This window comes from Kogia breviceps, chromosome 1 (assembly GCF_026419965.1).
Source record: "Kogia breviceps isolate mKogBre1 chromosome 1, mKogBre1 haplotype 1, whole genome shotgun sequence".
NCBI lineage: Eukaryota > Metazoa > Chordata > Mammalia > Artiodactyla > Physeteridae > Kogia > Kogia breviceps.
In genome coordinates, this window is record NC_081310.1 from 127605788 (window position 1) to 127626947 (window position 21160).

The 21160-nt window shown below is 42.7% G+C and overlaps 1 protein-coding gene across 1 annotated transcript in view; it reads left to right on the top strand.

Moving 5' to 3' along the window:
- Window positions 1–21160, top strand: part of MCOLN2 (mucolipin TRP cation channel 2) — a 61671-nt gene that overhangs the window by 38191 nt on the left and 2320 nt on the right. Inside the window, exons 9-13 of the mRNA XM_067040974.1 lie at window positions 170–319; window positions 1709–1810; window positions 1916–2038; window positions 18336–18542; window positions 19927–20048. Coding sequence (XP_066897075.1) covers window positions 170–319; window positions 1709–1810; window positions 1916–2038; window positions 18336–18542; window positions 19927–20048 — 704 coding nt within the window. The remainder of the gene's footprint in view (window positions 1–169; window positions 320–1708; window positions 1811–1915; window positions 2039–18335; window positions 18543–19926; window positions 20049–21160) is intronic.

The following is a 21160-nucleotide window of genomic DNA, read 5'->3' on the forward strand; positions in this document are numbered from 1 at the left end:
GATGGTGGAGGAAGGTGTGGGCTGTAATCTCTGCCCCCCAAGTGAGGATCCGTCACGTTGGGAAAGGTAATGCCGTGTCTTTGGACAGGCGAGAGCACTGTTTTGCGCTTTTCTCCTTCCAGAGGGCAGTGTGGTTTGTAAGAAATGCTTTTTAAAATGTTTGCCGCAGAGATTCTTAAATTTCTTCCTGGAGAAGTACAAGCGATGTGTGTGTAACGCCGACCAATGGGAGTTCATCAACAGATGGTATATCCTGGTGATTATCAGCGACCTAATGACAATAATTGGATCCATATTAAAAATGGAAATTAAAGCCAAGGTAAGCGGCAACCCATTGTAAATCTTCTGTCCTTTCTGTTCTTCTGGATGGTCTCAAATACTGTAAAATATGCAGTGATTCTCAGGTTTTCTCTTTTCTCACGCCCATAAAACGGAAGCCTCCTCTGACTTGCTTTCTCGTGAAGGGAAAATGAGGAAGCGGATGTTCTGTGGAAGGTGATACTCCTATGAATATCCTCTAGGAAACTTGACAGCATCTTCAGAATAGGAACTGAAGTTTGAGAAGACTGGTTGTTTGGGCGGGCTTTGTTTGTTTGTTTAAGTTGCAAAAGCAGCAGCTGGCCCATGAGCCAATCACGTCAAGAGCCGAGGTGCCCATCCATGAGTGATGGGGGCTCTGATGGATGGCGTGAGGGCAGGAATATTTGAGTGCCTCTAGGCGCCTGGCTCTTTGGGTAACTTAGTCGATTTCGTCCCCTAAGTCTTGACTTCTCTCCTCCGTGCTCTGCCGTCAGCTAGCAAATCTTACCAGCCTTCCCTCCTGACCTCAAGATACCTCCGTCTTGTCCACCCTGACTGCTTCGGCTTCCTTCAGGCCGTCTTCCTCTCTGACCCCGATCGCCGCAGCTGCTCGTTGTTTTCCTGCCTTCAGCTTATACCCCTCGCAGCCATTCACACAGCTGTCAGAGTCATTTTTCTGGGAGTGTCTGTCCTGCTGTGACGGTCCTTTCTGCCGCAGGGACCCCCTTTGGGATGAAGTGGCCTTTCTTCAGCGTGGCCTCCAGGGGCCTCATGATCTAGCTCTGCCTTCCCCTCCTGCCCTCGCTCTCCCTGACCCTTCAGTGCTGCCCCTCTGGCCCGTCTTGCGGGCTCTCAGCACTGGGCCCTGTTCAGCCCCTCTCCATTTGCTTGCAAGACTCCCCTAGCCTGTCCTTCAGGCCCAGCACTGCTCTGGGGTCACGCCCTCGGGAAGCCCTCCATGACAAGTCCAGCATTGTGTCTCTCTCTGCACACAGCATATTGTATTAGAATTACGCTTGTGTGTGCGTCTCCTCAGTTAGAGTCCTTGAGAGCAGGAACTGTTAGCAAGTCACATTGGAGCGTTCTTTCAAAAGTAGCTGAAAGGTATTGTTTGATATTTAACAAACACCATTAGTTTATGCGCTTTAGTGCCTAGGTCAGTGGTAAATGCAATTTCTATTTCAGGATATTATTTGAACAAGAATTCAGTTCAACCAATCTTAGTACTAAAAGGAAATGAGGAACACATTTGGAATCGTGCTCTCCATTATTTCCTTCTTCAGTTTAAGAACTCTCAGAATCACTGTAGAGAGGCAGGCGGTCCATTCTTCTCCAGTCAGTTTAAAGTGAGGTTCATAAGCTGAGTGGAGTAGAATATTTTACTCATGTCTGTTTTTTCATTCCCTAGAATCTCACAAATTACGACCTGTGCAGCATTTTGCTTGGAACATCTACGCTCTTTGTCTGGGTTGGCGTCATCAGATACTTGGGTTACTTCCAAGCATACAATGTAAGGATGTAGCTGTTGGGTAGCACCACTGGGGTTGAGGTCCATTTCTTTGGGCTCTAGTAGCTACTTTTTAATCCCCCCCGCCATTGTGCTGATTTTTTTCAGGTGCTCATTATAACAATGCAAGCCTCACTGCCAAAAGTTCTTCGCTTCTGCGCATGTGCCGGTATGATCTATCTGGGTTACACCTTCTGCGGCTGGATTGTCTTAGGACCATATCATGACAAGGTGTGTAGCCTCATTCTTCCTTCTGCACATGAAGCACTTAGACCCTTAAATGTGGGTTTCTAGCACTGACCTTCATCCCACTTTTCTCCAGCACATACCCTGGACATGAGTAAGCATGTATCTTTGCATTTGTTTTCTTTTTCTTTCCCTTTTCTGGATATTGAAGTGGCTTCGGGATATTGAAACAAGAACTGCAGGGAACCAGAAAGCATGTTTCATGGTTGTCTGGGTCTGGCTTAAGGGGTCACATATTAACCCAGCCAGTCACCAAGTAAGAAGTGTTTGGATGTGAGATCACTGTAATAAAAATGAAAATTAAATGAAGAAAAGTATTACAAAATCTTCCTAATTCAAAGTATTAAGGTTTTCATCCAAATTAACTGAGGAGACTGGAGGAGGATAAAGACTGCCCAGAATGACCATGTTCGGTTTATGATTTAAATGATAACACATCTTGCCTTTGCAGGTGTGGTTTTTTTTGGGGGGGGGTGGGGCGTGGCACGCGGGCCTCTCACTGTTGTGGCCTCTCCCGTTGCGGAGCACAGGCTCCGGACGCGCAGGCTCCGCGGCCATGGCTCACAGGCCCAGCCGCTCCGCGGCGTGTGGGATCTTCCCAGAACGGGGCACGAACCCGTGTCCCCTGCATCGGCAGGCGGATTCTCAACCACTGTGCCACCAGGGAAACCCTGCAGGTGGTTTTGATTTCAGTGTCCTCTTAGTGCCTTATTAAGGTCAGTATCTGAATTCTAAACTATTGCTGGACTTCAGTATCATAATCTCAAGGACATCAAAGTTATGTTCAGATGTTCTTGTTTTAAAATGATAAATTTGATTCAAAGATATAGCAGGAAATGAAATTAGGTGGGTCTTGTTTTCAAACCAAAAAAAATAAAAGCAATGACTGCATCTTACAGTTTTTTTTGCATGGGCCTCTGGCAGTTGGAACAACAGAAACAACAAAAATAAAAATAACAGCTAACACTTGATGCTATTCTAAGCATTTCTCTCTTCTCCCTCATTTAATCTCGTCAATAGCCCAGAGGACTGTTATCTTGGCTTAGGTGTTCTACAAGGAGAGAAATAGAAATATAATGATGCTGTTATAACAGCTCGGCCTTAAGTTTTGACCTTGATAGCTGCATTAAACAAAACACGGTCAAATCTAGTTTACAAACTCTTCACAAAAATCGAGCAATCCACAAAACGTTCGATATTGTCCTATTAAAATAAATCCTAGTAACTTGGCATCCACCCAGGCTTGCTCCTCTTTAAGTGTTTCATTTAATATGTCCAAAGAGAATTCCCGTTTTCCTATCTGAGAAACTGTATAATCAACAAAGTGCCAATCTCTGGGTTAATAGTAAATCTTGGTAATCTTATTTCTTTCCAGTTCCATTCCACTGATTTAAAGGTGACTCATGAGTAAAAATTGTTCTTCGATGTGATCTCTCTGATCCGGAGAACTGTCTCAGTGCCCAGGAAAATTTACATTTTTCTTCCTTGCTTGCTTTACGGTCTGGATGCTTTGCCATATTTTTGCCACTAGAGGGCAGTGTTGCGCCACGCGGCATAAATACTGAGCCTCTGAGGCCAGTGACTCAAGCGGTCCTATCTCCGCTGCCCTCCGTCTTCCCTACGCCATCATTATTTTGGAGGGTGCTCAGAAAATGTTGCTTGAATTTCACTAAACTAGCTACCATTCTGAACTGCTGTGTGCTAGATAGGTATGGTGCCCATGTTCTTTACCTCCCTTTCTAGGTTAACCTTTCCAGAAGCCCTGTGGGGAAATATTATCCTTTGACAGAAAATAGCGATCTTAATATGTTAATTTTCCTCAGGTTGTATAGTTAGTGAATGGCAGGGATAGGACGCACACCCAGGTCTGCCTGACCCTAATACACATGCTTTGAGCAATACCCTGTAGGACTTTTCTTCTTTTCCTGGTATTATCTAAAACAGACGATTACAAGAGAGCATTCAGTCTGACTCAAGAGTAGATCAATCGTGAGAAGAAAGCCAAGTAATCAGTCTTATTTCTTTCAGTGTGCATCAAGGTTACCTTGCGAAAAATGATGTTGTTTGCTTTGTGAGTCTGACTGCATTTTCATATGTTTAGTTCTGTCCTTTCAAAGAATCCAGGGGAGACTGGGACACTCTAGATCAGCACTATCCGAGAAAAACATAATGAGAACTACAAATTAGAGCCAAGTCTATCCTTTTAAATTTTCTAGTAGTCACATTAAAAAAAATTTGAAAGGAACAAATGAAATTGATTTTAATTATATATTTTATTTAACCCAATATATTTAACATATTACTTCAGCCTGTATTCAGTATAAAACATTGAGATATTTTACATTCCCTTTTTAAGGTACTTAGTCTTTGAGATGAGGTGTGTATTTTATCCTGACAGCATATCTCACTTTGGACTGGCTGCACATCAGATGCTCCATAGGCACCTGTAGTTGGTGGCTGCCATATTGGACGTTTCACCTCTTGACTTGTGTCTCTTACTTAATGCCGGCCTTTCACTTCTCCCCCCGGGGAGTAGAGAGATAAGAACTGTATCTCTGGGGTTGTCTAGCAGGTCTGTTTATGGCTTCTATCTCCCAGCTCTAGCCAGGCTGAAATATTGCGGAAATGCAGAGTTGAGTTAATTCAGTGAATGCACTAGTCAGTAGGATGAGAAAACCTTCAGTCTGGATCTGGACTTACGTGCTTTTCTTCTCTGTGTTACTTCTTCTTTGAGTCTGAAGTTAGAAATGTTTACTGCCCCTGCACGTATCTCTCCAAATTAACCCAAATTGTCAGAATTTTCAGGTTCTGCCAGTCAGTCAGTATCTGTTGAATCAGAAGACCTTCAGTATTGCCTGGAGCCTTGAAAAACAGCACCATAGTGAACATTTTCTAGAATTTCTAGAACCACAGCTAGCTTGGATGTGGAAGCTAACTCTTTCTTTAAAAAAACAAACCAAAAACTCTACAGAGGAGGTATCGGGAAAACTAGAATTTCACCCTGCTGTTTGTATGGCAGCAGGAATCCCACGTTTCAGCTTCGCGTTTTCCGGTTAGACATCGGATTTCGATGGTTCAACTGAAAGAGTATAAAAATACAAGAAGTGTCCCACCAATGTTGCGTCCAGCACTAATGGGCATTGGCACAGCGCCCTTTCAAAATGTCTGGGCACAGCGGGCTGGAGACTGTTGATGTTTAATAATGCAAGATGAGGAAAGGAGACACATTACTCTCATGTGGCTTTGACGTTTCCAGAGGACTTTCCGAGAACTAAACCGTTGTCTTGAGTTCATTGTCCCCATTTTACAAATGAGAAGGCAAAGCATTGAAAAATCGTTGGACTTGGCTGATGCCCTCGGTAAACGTTGAGCAGCACCCGTGTTACATTTGTGCTTTCAAGCCCTCTGCTTTTAGCCAAGCACCTCTCTTACTCAAAACAACTATTAGCTGGTTAAAACATTTTATCTGAATGCTGCATGAGGTTCTTAGCACCAGCTCTTGAAACAAATTTTTATGTCATTCTCTGACATAAGCCATTGCAGGTTATGTTTTCATTCAAATGAAAGTTCTTTTTGGCTCAACTGCAAAATTATCATTTGTGGAACAAATGCTTGGGTTCTCACTGTGTTCCTCTGGAACCTGGGAGGACCCTTTATGGAGATATTCATTTAATATTTATTAAATGTCTACTGTGCACCAAACACTGTCGGGTTCTTCTAGCCCAGGTTCTCGCAGGGCAGGGACCATGGATTATTGCTCTTTGCGTTCCCCGTGTTGAGTGTGGTGCATTGAACATGGTAAGGGCTCAGCAAGTTTGCTGAATGAACCAGAAACAGAGACACAGCAGTATCTGCTTTCCAAGTGCTTACAAGCTTGTAAGAACCAGAAAACAATTTCCTATGAATGCAGTCCTTCTAGACTGGAAGCACATTAGGACCTTATTTCTCCTTACCTTGGGTATTTTTTTTAATCTCTAATTTTTAAAATTGAAGTATAGTTGATTACAGTGTTTCCGGTATGCAGCAAAGTGATTCAGTTACACACACACACCCACATATTCTTTTTCAGATTCTTTTCCATTATAAGTTATTACAAGATATTGAATATAGTTCTCTGTGCTATACAGTAGGTCCTTATTGTTTATCTGATTTATATATAGTAGCATGTATCTGTTAATTCCAAAGTTCTAATTTCTCCCCCCCAGCCTTTCCCCTTTGGTAACCATAAGTTTGTTTTCTGTGTCTGTGAATCTATTTCTGTTTTTTAAATAAGTTCATTTGTATCGTATTTTAGATTCCACATATAAGTGATATCGTATATTTGTCTTTCTCTGTCTGACTTCCTTCACTTAGTATGATAATCTCTAGGTCCATCCATATTGCTGCAAATGGCATTAATTCATTCTTTTTTATGGCTGAGTAATATTTCATTGTATATATATACACCACATTTTCTTTATCCATTCATATGTTGATGGCACTTAGGTTGCTTACATGTCCTGGCTATTGCAAATAGAGCTGCTATGAACATTGGAGTGCACGTATCTTTTCAAATTAGAGTTTTCTCTGGATATATGCCCAGTAGTGGGATTGCTGGATCATATGGTAACTCTGTTTTTAGTTTTTTAAGGAATCTCCATACTGTTCTCCACCTTGGGTATTTTAAAAGCTGATTTCTACTATGGATTTTGGCCACTGAAACTGGCTCACAGCCACTTCTTGTGGGACGAAATGATAGAGTATGTACCAATTACTTACCTTATTGGGTCTCTGTTAAACTTTTTGGTGGGTTAAAATAAATCTCACATGCCCGAGAAGAGGGAGGTGAATAACATTAATGCTGAGATGGATTTTGTGTCTAGACTGATTCTAAGTAACTACACAGGAAACTAAGGGATGAATTTGCTGTGTGCCCACCAACTTGCAATTCTGGAACCTGAAACACAGACTTGTAGGGGTTCTTGACACTACAGAAAGGAATTGGCCAGATTCCAAAAGAAACTCTGAGAAATATGAATTATTAATGGTGCTGTCAGAGTTGTAATTGACGTCCATAGAAACCAACTTGAACTTCATTGTCTTAAGGCTAGTGGTGGGGATGGAAACTATCTAGTCTGGGAACTGGCTGTCTTACTGGTAAATTATCTGCATATTAATAAGTGATTTGCTCAGATGGATGTTCCCTCCAGATCTCTGTAGAGAGCGATTTTAGTGCTGCTCTTCAGAGCTGCTGCTGATGCAGCAAGACCATAGGCATGATTCTTGTTTGGGGTACATTTATGTACTCTCCCTTGGTTACAGACTTTACCCCATGCATCCAGCCATGGAGCAGGGAGGGTAGGACCTGGTGTTTGTTAGTTGGTTGGGGTACAGAGAAGCGTGTAGAGAACAATTAGAAGACCAACAGTAGTTTCCTCTGTGGTTCTTACTGACACAGAGAGCAGACTAGAGCTGCCAGGGCAGTCTGTCTTGATGCAGACTTTGAAATGGCCCTTCAACATTGGCTTCATCAGACACAGACAACAACGAACATGCCAGATGAAGAGAATAAATCCCATGATTTAAAGACAGAGAAGATGCCTGGGTGTCGTGAGAGGAGGGGGCACACACGGGATGTTAATACTGCCATGAAGGGATGGAATGAGGCCACACAAAGGAGGAACCTTACTCCAAACTTCTTGGTTTGGATTTCTACTTTGCCTCCGCACTTTGAATATTGTTAAGCAAGAGACATGACCCGAAGGCTATATTCTCTGAAGTTTAGATTTTACTGTAACTTGGACTGGATGCTGAAGAGGCTGAAGTAAAGAAGGCTTCCTTGGAGGTTTCTGTAATAAGTATGTAAGTGTTGACATCAGAGTGGAGTAGAAAGAGTGGGTCAGAGAAACATCATAGGAACAGACAGACCTTATTAGATTGTAGAGCAGGGAAGATAAATGGATTCAGCGTACGGGTTTTGTTTTATAAATTTATTTATTTATTTATTTTTGGCTGTGTTGGGTCTACATTGCTGCGTGCAGGCTTTCTCTAGTTGCGGCGAGCGAGGGCTACTCTTTTTTTTAAACATCTTTATTGGAGTATAATTGCTTTACAATGGTGTGTTAGTTTCTGCTGTATAACAAAGTGAATCAGCTATACATATACATATGTTCCCATATCTGCTCCCTCTTGCGTCTCCCTCCCACCCTCCCTATCCCACCCCTCTAAGTGGTCACAAAGCACCGAGCTGCTCTCCCTGTGCTATGTGGCTGCTTCCCACTAGCTATCTATTTTACATATGGTAGTGCGTTTAAGTCCATGCCAGCGGGGGCTGCTCTTCATTGAGGTGCGCAGGCTTCTCATTGACGTGGCTTCTCTTGTTGCGGAGCACGGGCTCTAGGCACACGGGCTTCGGTAGTTGTAGCTCAGGGGCTCTAGAGCACAGGCTCAGTAGTTGTGGCGCATGGGCTTCGTTGTTCCACGGCATGTGGGATCTTCTCAGACCAAGGCTCGAACCCGTGTCCCCTGCATTGGCAGGCAGATTCTTAACCACTGCACCACCAGGGAAGTCCCTTTCTTTTTTTTTTTTTTTTTTTTTTTTTTTTTATGGAGTAGAAAGAGTGGGTCAGAGAAAAATCATAGGAACAGACAGACCTTATCATACTGTAGAGCAGCAAAGATAAATGGATTCAATGCGCAGTTTTGTTTTTTTTTTTAAATTGAAATGTAGTTGATTTGCAATGTTGCGTTAATCTCTGCTGTACAGCAAAGTGATTCAGTTATACATACATACATACATATATATATATATATATACATTCTTTTTTTAATATTCTTTTCCACTATGGTTTATCACAGGATAGTGAATATAGTTCTCTGTGCTATATAGTAGGACCTTGTTGTTTATCCATTCTCTATATAGTAGCTTACATCTGCTAACCCAAACCCCCTACTGCATCCCTCCCCCTTGGCAACCACAAGTCTTTTCTCTATGTCCATGAGTCTGTTTCGTAGATAGGCTCCTTTGTGTCATATTCTAGATTCCACATATAAGCGACACACAGTTTTAAGCACTTGATTATTTTGGAGTAATTTTTCTTTAGTAGGAGACTGGAATCACTGACAGAAATAGAGACATTTGGAAGGACAGCACGTTTTCTGGTAGGAGGTTTTATTGTGTTGCCTGTGAACTAGTAGCACGACTGCCAACTGGAAATGTCCCAGAGACATTCATGAAGGACTTGGCTGTCCCCAAAGCCACACTTACTGACTTGATGGATGTATAGGCCCCCACCACCAAGGACAGAATTGGTTCACAACTCTACAGTAACTTGTTGCATCTGCATTTCTGAAAACTATATTGCCTTTTGCCTATTAAGTCATTATCATTCTTTACATAGAAGTTTTTCGCATTCATCTAATGTTTAACCCTCTGACCCCAGAGATGTTCATTCATTAAGCACCTGCTGTTTGCTTTCAGTCGATGTGGCAGTCATTGGTCAACCGCGTAAGCCAGATGGGGGCTGACAGATTCCAGGGGCATTCCACACCAGGCCCTGCCCGGCTCTGCCCCTCAGGGCTGTCAGGTGTTCAGTCAGCCTCCAGCTAACTACCTCGTGTCACCGCTTCTACCCGGCCCCTCAAACTCGCCTGTCTAGAACTGAGTCCAGCAGAGGTCCCTCCCCTGCCCCCTTCCGGACTTAATTTCTCCCCAGTTTCCTCCTCAGTTTTCTGTGGATTCCTTGCAGTCCTGGGCCCCTGCACTCACTCTCACTGGCATCCAGGCCCCTGGGCTGTTCTCATCCTAGGAAATCTTCACAAGCCACGGTTACCGTTTAGAAAACCAGATTAGATCCTGTCCCTCTTCTTTGTTTTTTGTTCTGGAATTTATTTTTTATTTTTTAAACATCTTTATTAGAGTATAATTGCTTTACAATGGTGTGTTAATTTCTGCTTTATAACAAAGTGAATCAGTTATACATATACATATGTCCCCATATCTCCTCCCTCTTGCATCTCCCTCCCTCCCACCCTCCCTATCCCACCCCTCTAGGTGGTCACAAAGCACCGAGCTGATCTCCCTGTGCTATGCAGCTGCTTCCCACTATGTATCTATTTTACGTTTGGTAGTGTATATATGTCCATGCCACTCTCTCACTTTGTCCCAGCTTACCCTTCCCCCTCTCCATATCCTCAGGTCCATTCTCTATGTCTGCGTCTTTATTCCTGTCCTGCCCCTAGGTTCTTCAGAACCTTTTTTTTTTTTTTTTTTAGATTCCATATATATGTGTTAGCATACGGTATTTGTTTTTCTCTTTCTGACTTACTTCACTCTGTATGACAGACTCTAGGTCCATCCACCTCACTACAAATAACTCAGTTCCGTTCCATTTTATGGCTGAGTAATATTCCATTGTATATATGTGCCACATATTCTTTATCCATTCATCTGTTGATGGACACTTAGGTTGCTTCCATGTTCTGGCTATTGTAAATAGTGCTGCAATGAACATTTTGGTACATGACCCTTTTTGAATTATGGTTTTCTCAGGGTATATGCCCAGTAGTGGGATTGCTGGGTCGTATGGTAGTTCTATTTTTAGTTTTTTAAGGGACATCCATACTGTTCTCCATAGTGGCTGTATCAATTTACATTCCCACTAACAGTGCAGGAGGGTTCCCTTTTCTCCACACCCTCTCCAGCATTTATTGTTTGTAGATTTTTTGATCATGGCTATTCTGAACGGTGTGAGATGATATCTCAATGTAGTTTTGATTTGCAATTCTCTAAAGATTAATGATGTTGAGCATTCTTTCATGTGCCTGTTGGCAATCTGTATATCTTCTTAGGAGAAATGTCTATTTAGGTCTTCTGCCCATTTTTGGATTGGGTTGTTTGCTTTTTCAATGTTGAGCTGCATGAGCTGCTTGTAAATTTTGGAGGTTAAACCTTTGTCAGTTGCTTCATTGCAAATATTTTCTCCCATTCTGAGGGCTGTCTTTTCGTCTTGTTTATGGTTTCCTTTGCAGTGCAAAAGCTTTTAAGTTTCATTAGGTCCCATTTGTTTATTTTTGTTTTTATTTCCTTCTCTCTAGGAGGTGGGTCAAAGAGGATCTTGCTGTGATTTATGTCATAGAGTGTTCTGCCTATGTTTTCCTCCTAGAGTTTGATGGTGTCTGACATTACATTTAGGTCTTTAATCCATTTTGATATTATTTTTGTGTGTGGTGTTAGGGAGTGTTCTAATTTCATTCTTTTACATGTAGCTGTCCAGTTTCCCCAGCACCACTTATTGAAGAGGCTGGCTTTTCTCCATTGTATATTCCTGCCTCCTTTATCAAAGGTAACATGACCATATGTGCATGGTTTTATCTCTGGGTTTTCTATCCTGTTCCATTGACCTATATATCTGTTTTTGTGCAAGTACCATACTGTCCTCATTACTGTAGGTTTGTAGTATAGTCTGAAGTCAGGGAGCCTGATTCCTCCAGCTCCGTTTTTCTTTCTCAGGATTGCTTTGGCTATTCAGGGTCTTTTGTGTTTCCACACAAATTGTGACATTTTTTGTTCTAGTTCTGTGAAAAATGCCATTGGTAGTTTGATAGGGATTGCACTGAATCTGTAGATGGCATTGGGTAGTATAGACATTTTCACAATGTTGATTCTTCCAATCCAAGACAATGGTATATCTCTCCATCTGTTTGTATCACCTTTAATTTCTTTCATCAGTGTCTTATAGTTTTCTACATTCAGGTCTTTTGTCTCCTTAGGTAGGTTTATTCTTAGGTATTTATTCATTTTGTTGCAGTGGTAAATGGGAGTGTTTCCTTAATTTCTCTTTCAGATTTTTCATCATTAGTGTATAGGAATGCCAGAGATTTCTGTGCATTAATTTTGTATCCTGCTACTTTACCAAATTCATTGATTAGCTCTGATAGTTTTCTGGTAGCATCTTTAGGATTCTCTATGTATAGTATCATGTCATTTGCAAACAGTGACTGTTTTACTTCTTCTTTTCCGATTTGGATTCCTTTTATTTCTTTTTCTTCTCTGATTGCTGTGGCTAAAACTTCCAAAACTATGTTGAATAATGGTGGTGAGAGTGGGCAACCTTGTCTTGTGCCTGATCTTAGTGGGAATGGTTTCAGTTTTTCACCATTGAGGACGATGTTGGCTGTGGGTTTGTCATATATGGCCTTTATTATGTTGAGGAAAGTTCTGTCTGTGCCTACGTTCTGGAGGGTTTTTATCATAAATGGATGTTGAATTTTGTCGAAAGCTTTCTCTGCATCTATTGAGATGATCATATGGTTTTTCTCCTTCAGTTTGTTGATATGGCGTATCATGTTGATTGATTTGCATATGTTGAAGAATCCTTCCATTCCTGGGATAAACCCCACTTGATCATAGTGTATGATCCTTTTAAAGTGCTGTTGGATTCTGTTTGCTAGTATTTTGTTGAGGATTTTTGCATCTATGTTCATCAGTGATATTGGCCTGTAGTTTTCTTTTTTTGTGACATCTTTGTCCGGTTTTGGTATCAGAGTGATGGTGGCCTTGTAGAATGAATTTGGGAGTGTTCCTCCCTCTGCTATATTTTGCAAGAGTTTGAGAAGTACAGGTGTTAGCTCTTCTCTAAATGTTTGATAGGATTCGCCTGTGAAGCCATCTGGACCTGGGCTTTTGTTTGTTGGAAGATTTTTAATCACAATTTCAATTTCAATGCTTGTGATTGGTCTGTTCATATTTTATATTTCTTCCTGGTTCAGGCTTGGAAGGTTGTGCTTTTCTAAAAATTTGTGCATTTCTTCCAGGTTGTCCATTTCATTGGCACACAGTTGCTTGTAGTGACCTCTCATGATCCTTTGTATTTCTGCAGTGTCAGTTGTTAACTTCTCCTTTTTCATTTCTAATTCTATTGATTTGAGTCTTCTCCCTTTTTTTCTTGATAAGTCTGGCTAATGGTTTATCAATTTTGTTTATCTTCTCAAAGAACCAGCTTTTAGTTTTATTGATCTTTGCTATCATTTCCTTCATTTCTTTTTCATTTATTTCTGATCTGATCTATATAATTTATTTCCTTCTGCTAACTTGGGTTTTCTTTATTCTTCTTTCTCGAATTGCTTTAGGTGTAAGGTTAGGTTGTTTATTTGTGATGTTTCTTGTTTCTTAAGGTGGGACGGTATTGCTATAAACTTCCCTCTTAGAACTGCTTTTGCTGCATCCCATAGGTTTTGGGTCGTCGTGTTTTCATTGTCATTTGTTTCTAGGTATTTTTTGATTTCCTCTTTGATTTCTTCAGTGAACTCTTGGTTATTAAGTAGTGTTTTGTTTAGCCTCCATGTGTTTGTGTTTTTTACAGATTTTTTTCCTGTAATTGATATCTAGTCTCACAGCATTGTGGTCGGAAAAGATACTTGATATGATTTCAGTTTTCTTAAATTTACCAAGGCTTGATTTGTGACCCAAGATATGATCTATCCCGGGGGATGTTCCATGAGCACTTGAGAAGAATGTGTATTCTGTTGTTTTTGGATGGAATGTCCTATAAATATCAATTAAGTCCATCTTGTTTAATGTATCCTTTAAAGCTTGTGTTTCCTTATTATTTTCATTTTGGATGATCTGTCCATTGGTGAAAGTGGGGTGTTAAATCCCCTACTATGATTGCGTTACTGTTGATTTTCCCTTTTATGGCTGTTAGTATTTGCCTTATGTATTGAGGTGCTCCTATGTTGGGTGCGTAAATATTTACAATTGTTATATCTTCTTCTTGGATTGATCCCTTCATCATTATGTAGTGTTCTTTTTTGTCTCTTGTAATAGTCTTTGTTTTAAAGTCTATTTTGTCTGATATGAGAATTGCTACTCCAGCTTTCTTTTGATTTCCATTTGCATGGAATATCTTTTTCCATCCCCTCACTTTCAGTCTGTATGTGTCCCTAGGTCTGAAGTGGGTCTCTCATAGACAGCATATATATGGGTCTTGTTTTTGTATCCATTTAGCCAATCTCTGTCTTTTGGTTGGAGCAGTTAATCCATTTACATTTAAGGTAATTATTGATATATATGTTCCTATTACCATTTTCTTAATTGTTTTGGGTTTATTATTGTAGGTCTTTTACTTCTCTTGTTTTTCCTGCCTAGAGAAGTTCCTTTAGCATTTGTTGTAAAGCTGGTTTGGTGGTGCTGAATTCTCTTAACTTTTGCTTGTCTGTAAAGGTTTTAATTTCTCCATCAAATCTGAATGAGATCCTTGCTGGGTAGAGTAATCTTGGTTGTAGGTTTTTCTCCTTCATCACTTTAAATATGTCCTGCGACTCCCTTCTGGCTTGCAGAGTTTGTGCTGAAAGATCATCTGTTAACTTTATGGGGATTCCCTTATGTGTTATTTGTTGTTTTTCCCTTGCTGCTTTTAATATTTGTTCTTTGTATTTAATTTTTGCTAGTTTGATTAATATGTGTCTTGGCGTGTTTCTCCTTGGATTTATCCTGTATGGGACTCTCTGTTCTTCCTGGAATTGATTAACTATTTCCTTTCCCATATTAGGGAAGTTTTCCACTATAATCTCTTCAAATATTTTCTCAGTCCCTTTCTTTTTCTCTTCTTCTTCTGAGACCCCTATAATTCGAATGTTGGTGCATTTAATGTTGTCTCAGAGGTCTCTGAGATTGTCCTCAATTCTTTTCATTCTTTTTTCTTTATTCTGCTCTGCAGTAGTTATTTCCACGATTTTATCTTCCAGGTCACTTATCCTTTCTTCTGCCTCAGTTATTCTGCTATTGATCGCTTCTAGAGAATTTTAAATTTCATTTATTGTGTTGTTCATCATTGTTTGTTTGCTCTTTATTCTTTTAGGTCCTTGTTAAACGTTTCTTGCATTTTGTCTATTCTATTTCCAAGATTTTGGATCATCTTTACTATCATTATTCTGAATTCTTTTTCAGCTAGACTGCCTGTTTCCTCTTCATTTGTTAGGTCTGGTGGGTTTTTGCCTTGCCCCTTCATCTGCTGTTTGTTTCTCTGTCTTCTCATTTTGCTTAACTTACTGTTTTTGGCATCTCCTTTTCACAGGCTGCAGGTTCGTAGTTCCCATTGTTTTTGGTGTCTGTCCTCAGTGCCTAAGGTTGGTTCAGTGGGTTGTGTAGGCTTCCTGGTGCAGGGGACTAGTGCCTGTGTTCTGGTGGATAAGTCTAGGTCTTGTCCTTCTGTTGGGCAGGTCCACATCTGGTGGCGTGTTTTGGGGTGTCTGTGGCCTTATTATGATTTTAGGCAGCCTCTCTGCTCATGGGTGGGGCTGTGTTCCTGTCTTGCTAGTTGTTTGGCATAGGGTGTCCAGCACTGTAGTTTGCTGGTCATTGAGTGGAGCTGGGTCTTGGCGTTGAGATGAAGATCTCTGGGAGATTTTCGCCATTTGATATTGCATGGAGCTGGGAGGTCTCTTGTAGACCAGTGTCCTGAACTTGACTCTCCCACCTCAGTGGCACAGCCCTGATACCTGGCTGGAGCCTGTCCTCCACATGGCTCAGAATAAAAGGGAGGAAAAAAAGAAAGAAAGAATGAAGATAAAATAAAGTAAAGTAAAGTAAAATAAAATAAAGTTATTAAAATAAAAAATAATTATTAAGAAAAAAAATTTTTTAAGTAATAAAACAAAGAAAAACAAAAACAGACAGACAGAATCCTAGGACAAATGGTAAAAGCAAAGCTATACAGACAAAATCACACACAGAAGCATACACATACACACACACAAAAAGAGAAAATTGGAAATATATATATATCATTGCTCCCAAAGTCCACCTCCTCAATTTGGGATGATTCATTGTCTATTCAGGTATTTCACAGATGCAGGGTACATCAAGTTGATTGTGGAGATTTAATCCGCTGCTCCTGAGGCTGCTGGGAGAGACCTGGCCCTCTCTTTTTTGTTCGCACAGCTGCCGGGGTTCAGCTTTGGATTTGGCCCTGCCTCTGCGTGTAGGTTGCCCGAGGGCGTCGGTTCTTCGCTCAGACAGAAATTCGGGGGCTCTGGCTCACTCAGGCCGGGGAGAGGGAGGGGTACGGATGCGGCGTGAGCCTGCGGCTCCAGAGGCTGGCATGACGTTGCACCAGTCTGAGGCGCGCCATGCGTTCTCCTGGGGAAGTTGTCCCTGGATCTCGGGACCCTGGCAGTGGCGGGCTGCACAGGCTCCCGGGAGGGGAGGTGTGGAGAGTGACCTGTGCTCGCACACAGGCTTCTTGGTGGCGGCAGCAGCAGCCTTAGCATCTCATGCCCATCTCTGGGGTCTCCGCTGATAGACGCGGTGCGCACCCGTTTCTGGAGCTCCTTTAAGTGGAGCGCTTAATTCCCTCTCCTCGCGCCCCAGGAAACAGAGGGAAGAAAAAGTCTCTTGCCTCTTAGGCAGCTCCAGACTTTCTCCCAGACTCCCTCCCGGCTAGCCGTGGTGCACTAACTCCTTCAGGCTGTGTTCACGCCGCCAACCCCAGTCCTCTCCCTGGGATCCGACCGAAGCCCGAGCCTCAGCTCCCGGCCCCCGCCCGCCCCGACGGGTGAGCAGACAAGCCTCTCGGGCTGGTGAGTGCTGGTCGGCACCGATCCTCCGTGCGGGAATCTCTCCGCTTTGCCCTCCGCACTCTGTTGCTGCGCTCTCCTCCGCGGCTCCGAAGCTTCCCCCCTCCGCCCCACGCCGTCTCCGCCCGCGAAGGGGCTTCTAGTGTGTGGGAACCTTTCCTCCTTCACGGCTCCCTCCCACTGGTGCAGTTCCCGTCCCTATTCTTTTGTCTCTGTTTATTCTTTTTTCTTTTGCCCTACCCAGGTACGTGGGGAGTTTCTTGCCTTTTGGGAGGTCTGAGGTCTTCTGCCAGCGTTCGGTGGGTGTTCTATAGGAGCAGTTCCACGTGTAGATGTATTTCTGATGTATCTGTGGGGAGGAAGGTGATCTCCGCATCTTACTCTTCCGCCATCTTGAAGCTCTCCCTGTCCCACTTCTTGTCGAAGTTTTCACTAGTTTCCAGGGAAGGCTGGGATTAGCCTGAAGTGTGTAGAAGCTCAGACAGGGCCCTGTGCAGCACAGCATAGACTCACCTTCCCCGCCACTCCTTAGGCTCAGCACCGATTCCTCCATATGCACCGAGCAAATCCTTCTCTTCCTCCTCTCGCTGGTGAGCTCCTCAGCCTTCAGCCTGAGTTCTGAGGGTCACTTTTCTTAGGCATCCCACCCAACTCTACCAGAGGGCGTTATGTATCTTGGCAGTGGCCTGTCCACTGTCAGCTGGGGAGCCCTCAGAAGACACTAGCCATGATCATTCATCCTAATGCACTTTCCCACCTCTGGTAATCTTTAGTATTTAAGACTCTGAAATTACCTGGACCTGAACTTGGAAAGGCTGCAGGGAAGTCATTCATCTAGCACAGTTTTCTTGAGCCTCTGTCTCTGGCCCTTCCACTTTGTCTGGTGGTCTGCAGTTCTTTCAGAAAGCAGTTTGGCAGATTGTAGCTTTAAAAATGTTAATCGCTTTGAGACTTCCTTGGTGGTGCAGTGGTTAAGAATCCACCTGCCAATGCAAGGGGACACAGGTTCAAGCCCTGGTCCGGGAAGATTCCCAAATGCCGTGGAGCAACTAAGCCCGTGCGCCACAACTACTGAGCCTGCACTCTAGAGCCTGTGAGCCACAACTACTGAGCCCGTGTGCCTAGAGCCCATGCTCCTCAACAAGAGAAGCCACCACAACGAGAAGCCCATGCACCGCAACTAGAGAAAGCCTGCGTGCAGCAACGAAGACCCAACGCAGCCAAAAAAAAAAAAAAAAAAAAAAAAAAAAATTAATTGCTTAGACCCAGTAATAGGAAAAAAACATTATGCTAAGAAACGTGCATTGCATTGTTCTTTATAATAGCAAACATAATTGGCATGTCCAGTGACAGGGAAATAGTTAAATTTGACATTTCCAAGGAGCGGTTCCATTATCTAACATGCTAAGTATGAATAACATAAGACTGTGTTAAAAAGAAAAGAAAGAAGAATCTGGATCCAAAATTGTTAGATGATATGACCACAAATATATAAGAAGTGCAAAGGAAAAAAACTGAGGGAAGTGTCAAGAGATGATCTTTGTGAGTGTGGAGCAAAGTTTTGAGTAATGCTTTCCTACACGTGGTACGTGTGGTATTCCAGATTCCCTAAAGCGAATGTTAATAACAATGGCAGCAACATCTTCAACAAAACCAGCTAACTAGATAATTCTCTGCTTCTTTGGCTAATATGTCTCAAAAACTACTTTTGGTCTCCCCCTCACAGTTTGAAAATCTGAACACAGTTGCTGAGTGTTTGTTTTCTTTGGTCAACGGTGATGACATGTATGCGACCTTTGCTCACATCCAGCAGAAGAGCCTCTTGGTGTGGCTGTTCAGTCGCCTGTATTTATATTCCTTCATCAGTCTTTTCATATATATGATTCTCAGCCTTTTCATTGCAATTATTACAGATTCTTATGACACCATTAAGGTAAGCAGTTATCATTATTTCCTGCCAAAAAGCTATTGCAAATTCTGTATAGATCAGAACATGGGAAAATACTATAATATTTTACTTACTTAAAATACTGTAGTTTTACTTAGATTTTGTAGAAAAGAGACTTTTTAGATGCTGGAGGTTAATTTAAATATGCATTTAGGACATTGTCCCTGGTGCCCAGTGGATTGGTTTGGAGGTGTGGTGGGAAAGAGAAAGGAAATGGGTAAAGATGGGCTGAGTTTGGTAAATCAAGTAGCTGGGCTGTCAGTCTTGGCACTGACAGGTGTACCTACCTGTCCCGGAACTTAAACTTTGAGTAGTAAGTTTCAGTGATAAGGGGTGACCGTCATCCTGACAAGTGTCCAGATATTGGCATACCTCATACACTGGATGCCGCTCGTGTGGTGCAGGTTTCCTTCACATTTTGAAAGCTAAGGCTTTTGTGGCTGTTCAGCTTCCTGCCTTCCTAAGCCACCCGGTGGGTCGTGTGTCCTTTCAGACTAGGTCCATTTAACTTATCTGTAGCGTGAAGGAAGCTCTGCTGCCTCGGGGGCAGTGGTGTCTCCGCAGCAGATGGTCATGCTCAGAAAATCCTGTTTCGGGGCCAGCATCTGAGCAACCAGGGATGCCATGTTCGTGTCTCGGGGTGTTGTCCTCTTCTTGAACCCGTCTCAGACTATCTCAGAAGAAGCCAGTCCATTGGAAATACTTCTGTGCACTTTGTGTGCGAGGAGATGCGTGTTCCTGTGGGAATGGGTGGTTGGCTCCCCAGTGGGGCTGGCCATGGGGAGATGCAGTGCCTTGCTCACCCTGGGAGCCTGTCCTTGAAGTGGCCGTGTCCCCGTGAGTGCGCCAAGCCTTGGTGACCTGGTGGATGACCTCACTAAGCGTGAGGGGAGGGGTCTCTCAGGGTCTTTATGTCTGCTTGGAGGGACCTACTGCCTTCTACCTCACTAAGTGATCAACTTCTACAAAAGTAGAGGAAATAGGGATTATTTCCCAGCCAGACTCTGTAGGGGCAGTGTGGGGAAGAGGAGGTCTTACCGGGTCTTGCAATTAACATGAAAGCTTTAGACTTCTGACTATTTCCTTCACTCCTTTAATTAACACACCCCTCCCCTGCCCCACCATGGCTTGCTTTCTGGAGTTTTCCTCTGGATGGCTGTCTGTTCCCATGGCTCTCTGTTCAAGCCACGGTGACCCTGGCTTGGCTTTCAAGGGACTGATAGATTGATTGATCATTGTTAATATCAGTTCTTGGATCTGTGCTAGCAACGTGGGAGAGTTCTATTTTAGCAGAGATGGATTTGGTATGTTGACAAGAAGCAATTTCTCTCCGTATAACTAAGGCAACAACACTGTGTACCTTTTAAAGAAATACCAACAGAATGGGTTTCCTGCCACGGATCTTCAGGAATTCCTGAAGGAGTGTGGTAGCAAAGAGAAGTGTCAGAAAGAGTCTTCAGCCCTCCTGTCCTGCATCTGCTGTCTGAGGAGGTCAGTACTGTATTCAGTCGGGTCTCCGTGCTCCCAGGATGAGATGCCCTGCTGCCTTAACAAAGAGTCCTCCCAGGTCAAATGCTATACTCAGGAATCAGCTGACTGGGGGAAATAATGCATCCCTCCTTGCTTTCCTCCCACTGTAACTGGCTTTAGAAATGAATTGTTTCTTATAAAACAAGGTAGAAAGGTACATGACATGGTTGAAATCTCTTGGGAATATTATGAGACTGTTTTGAGAAGGCATGAACTATGTCCCTGAAGTCAAGAGGGTGAGCTGGCCAAAGGAAGAGGTCAAAGCCCTTCCTTTTAGAGGTGGAGTTCTGGGAATGTCAAAGGTGTTTTCACCTTTTCGCAATCTGTAGTACAAATAACCTTCCTTGAGCAGAGCAGGAAACCTGCTTGAGAGGAGGCCGTACGTGTCCTTGGCTGCAAACACAAATCAGCTGATCACCTGCTCTTTGCTTGCCATTCATCGGTACACTTAACACAAATAGTCTGGACCTCAGTGGCAAAGCCTCCACATAGTGGCTTGGGGACTAGAAAGGGGGTCAGATGAGGATAATTTTCTTAAGTATGCCCATGTTTGTTTTCATCTGAAGTCAGGAGTAGGGGTTGTTAACTGCAAGTACCCCCTACTCATGTGTTTTGAGAAGGATTCTCTAAACCAGATTGCTGAAGGAAGATGGGAGAACATAATTGCTACTTAAAATCGCAGGATGTATTTTCCGTTAATCAATTCATACTGCAACTTGGGATTTGAAATGGTATGTTGGAGCATTTCCAAAGAATGTCTGGTAAATATGAAATGAGGTCTTCTGAGAAGAGTTAAGTTTTTACAATCACAGTTTATCCTCTCAGAGCATTAAAGTGTTGCCATGGAAGCAAGTATAAAGGGAAATTACTTCTCTTAATAGGCAGCTGCCTCCTAGGAGGCACCTTGTATTATAAGGAAAGTCTCTCAAAGTTGCTTTTCTAATATGTAGTTAACTGTAAAGGGAAAAAAAAAGCATTTAAGAATGTAGTTGTGAATTCTAGAAAGTAATGGATAGGTTTTGGTGTTTGATTTTTGGACCTCAGTTTATACCACAAAAAGCCCTGGGAGGTTG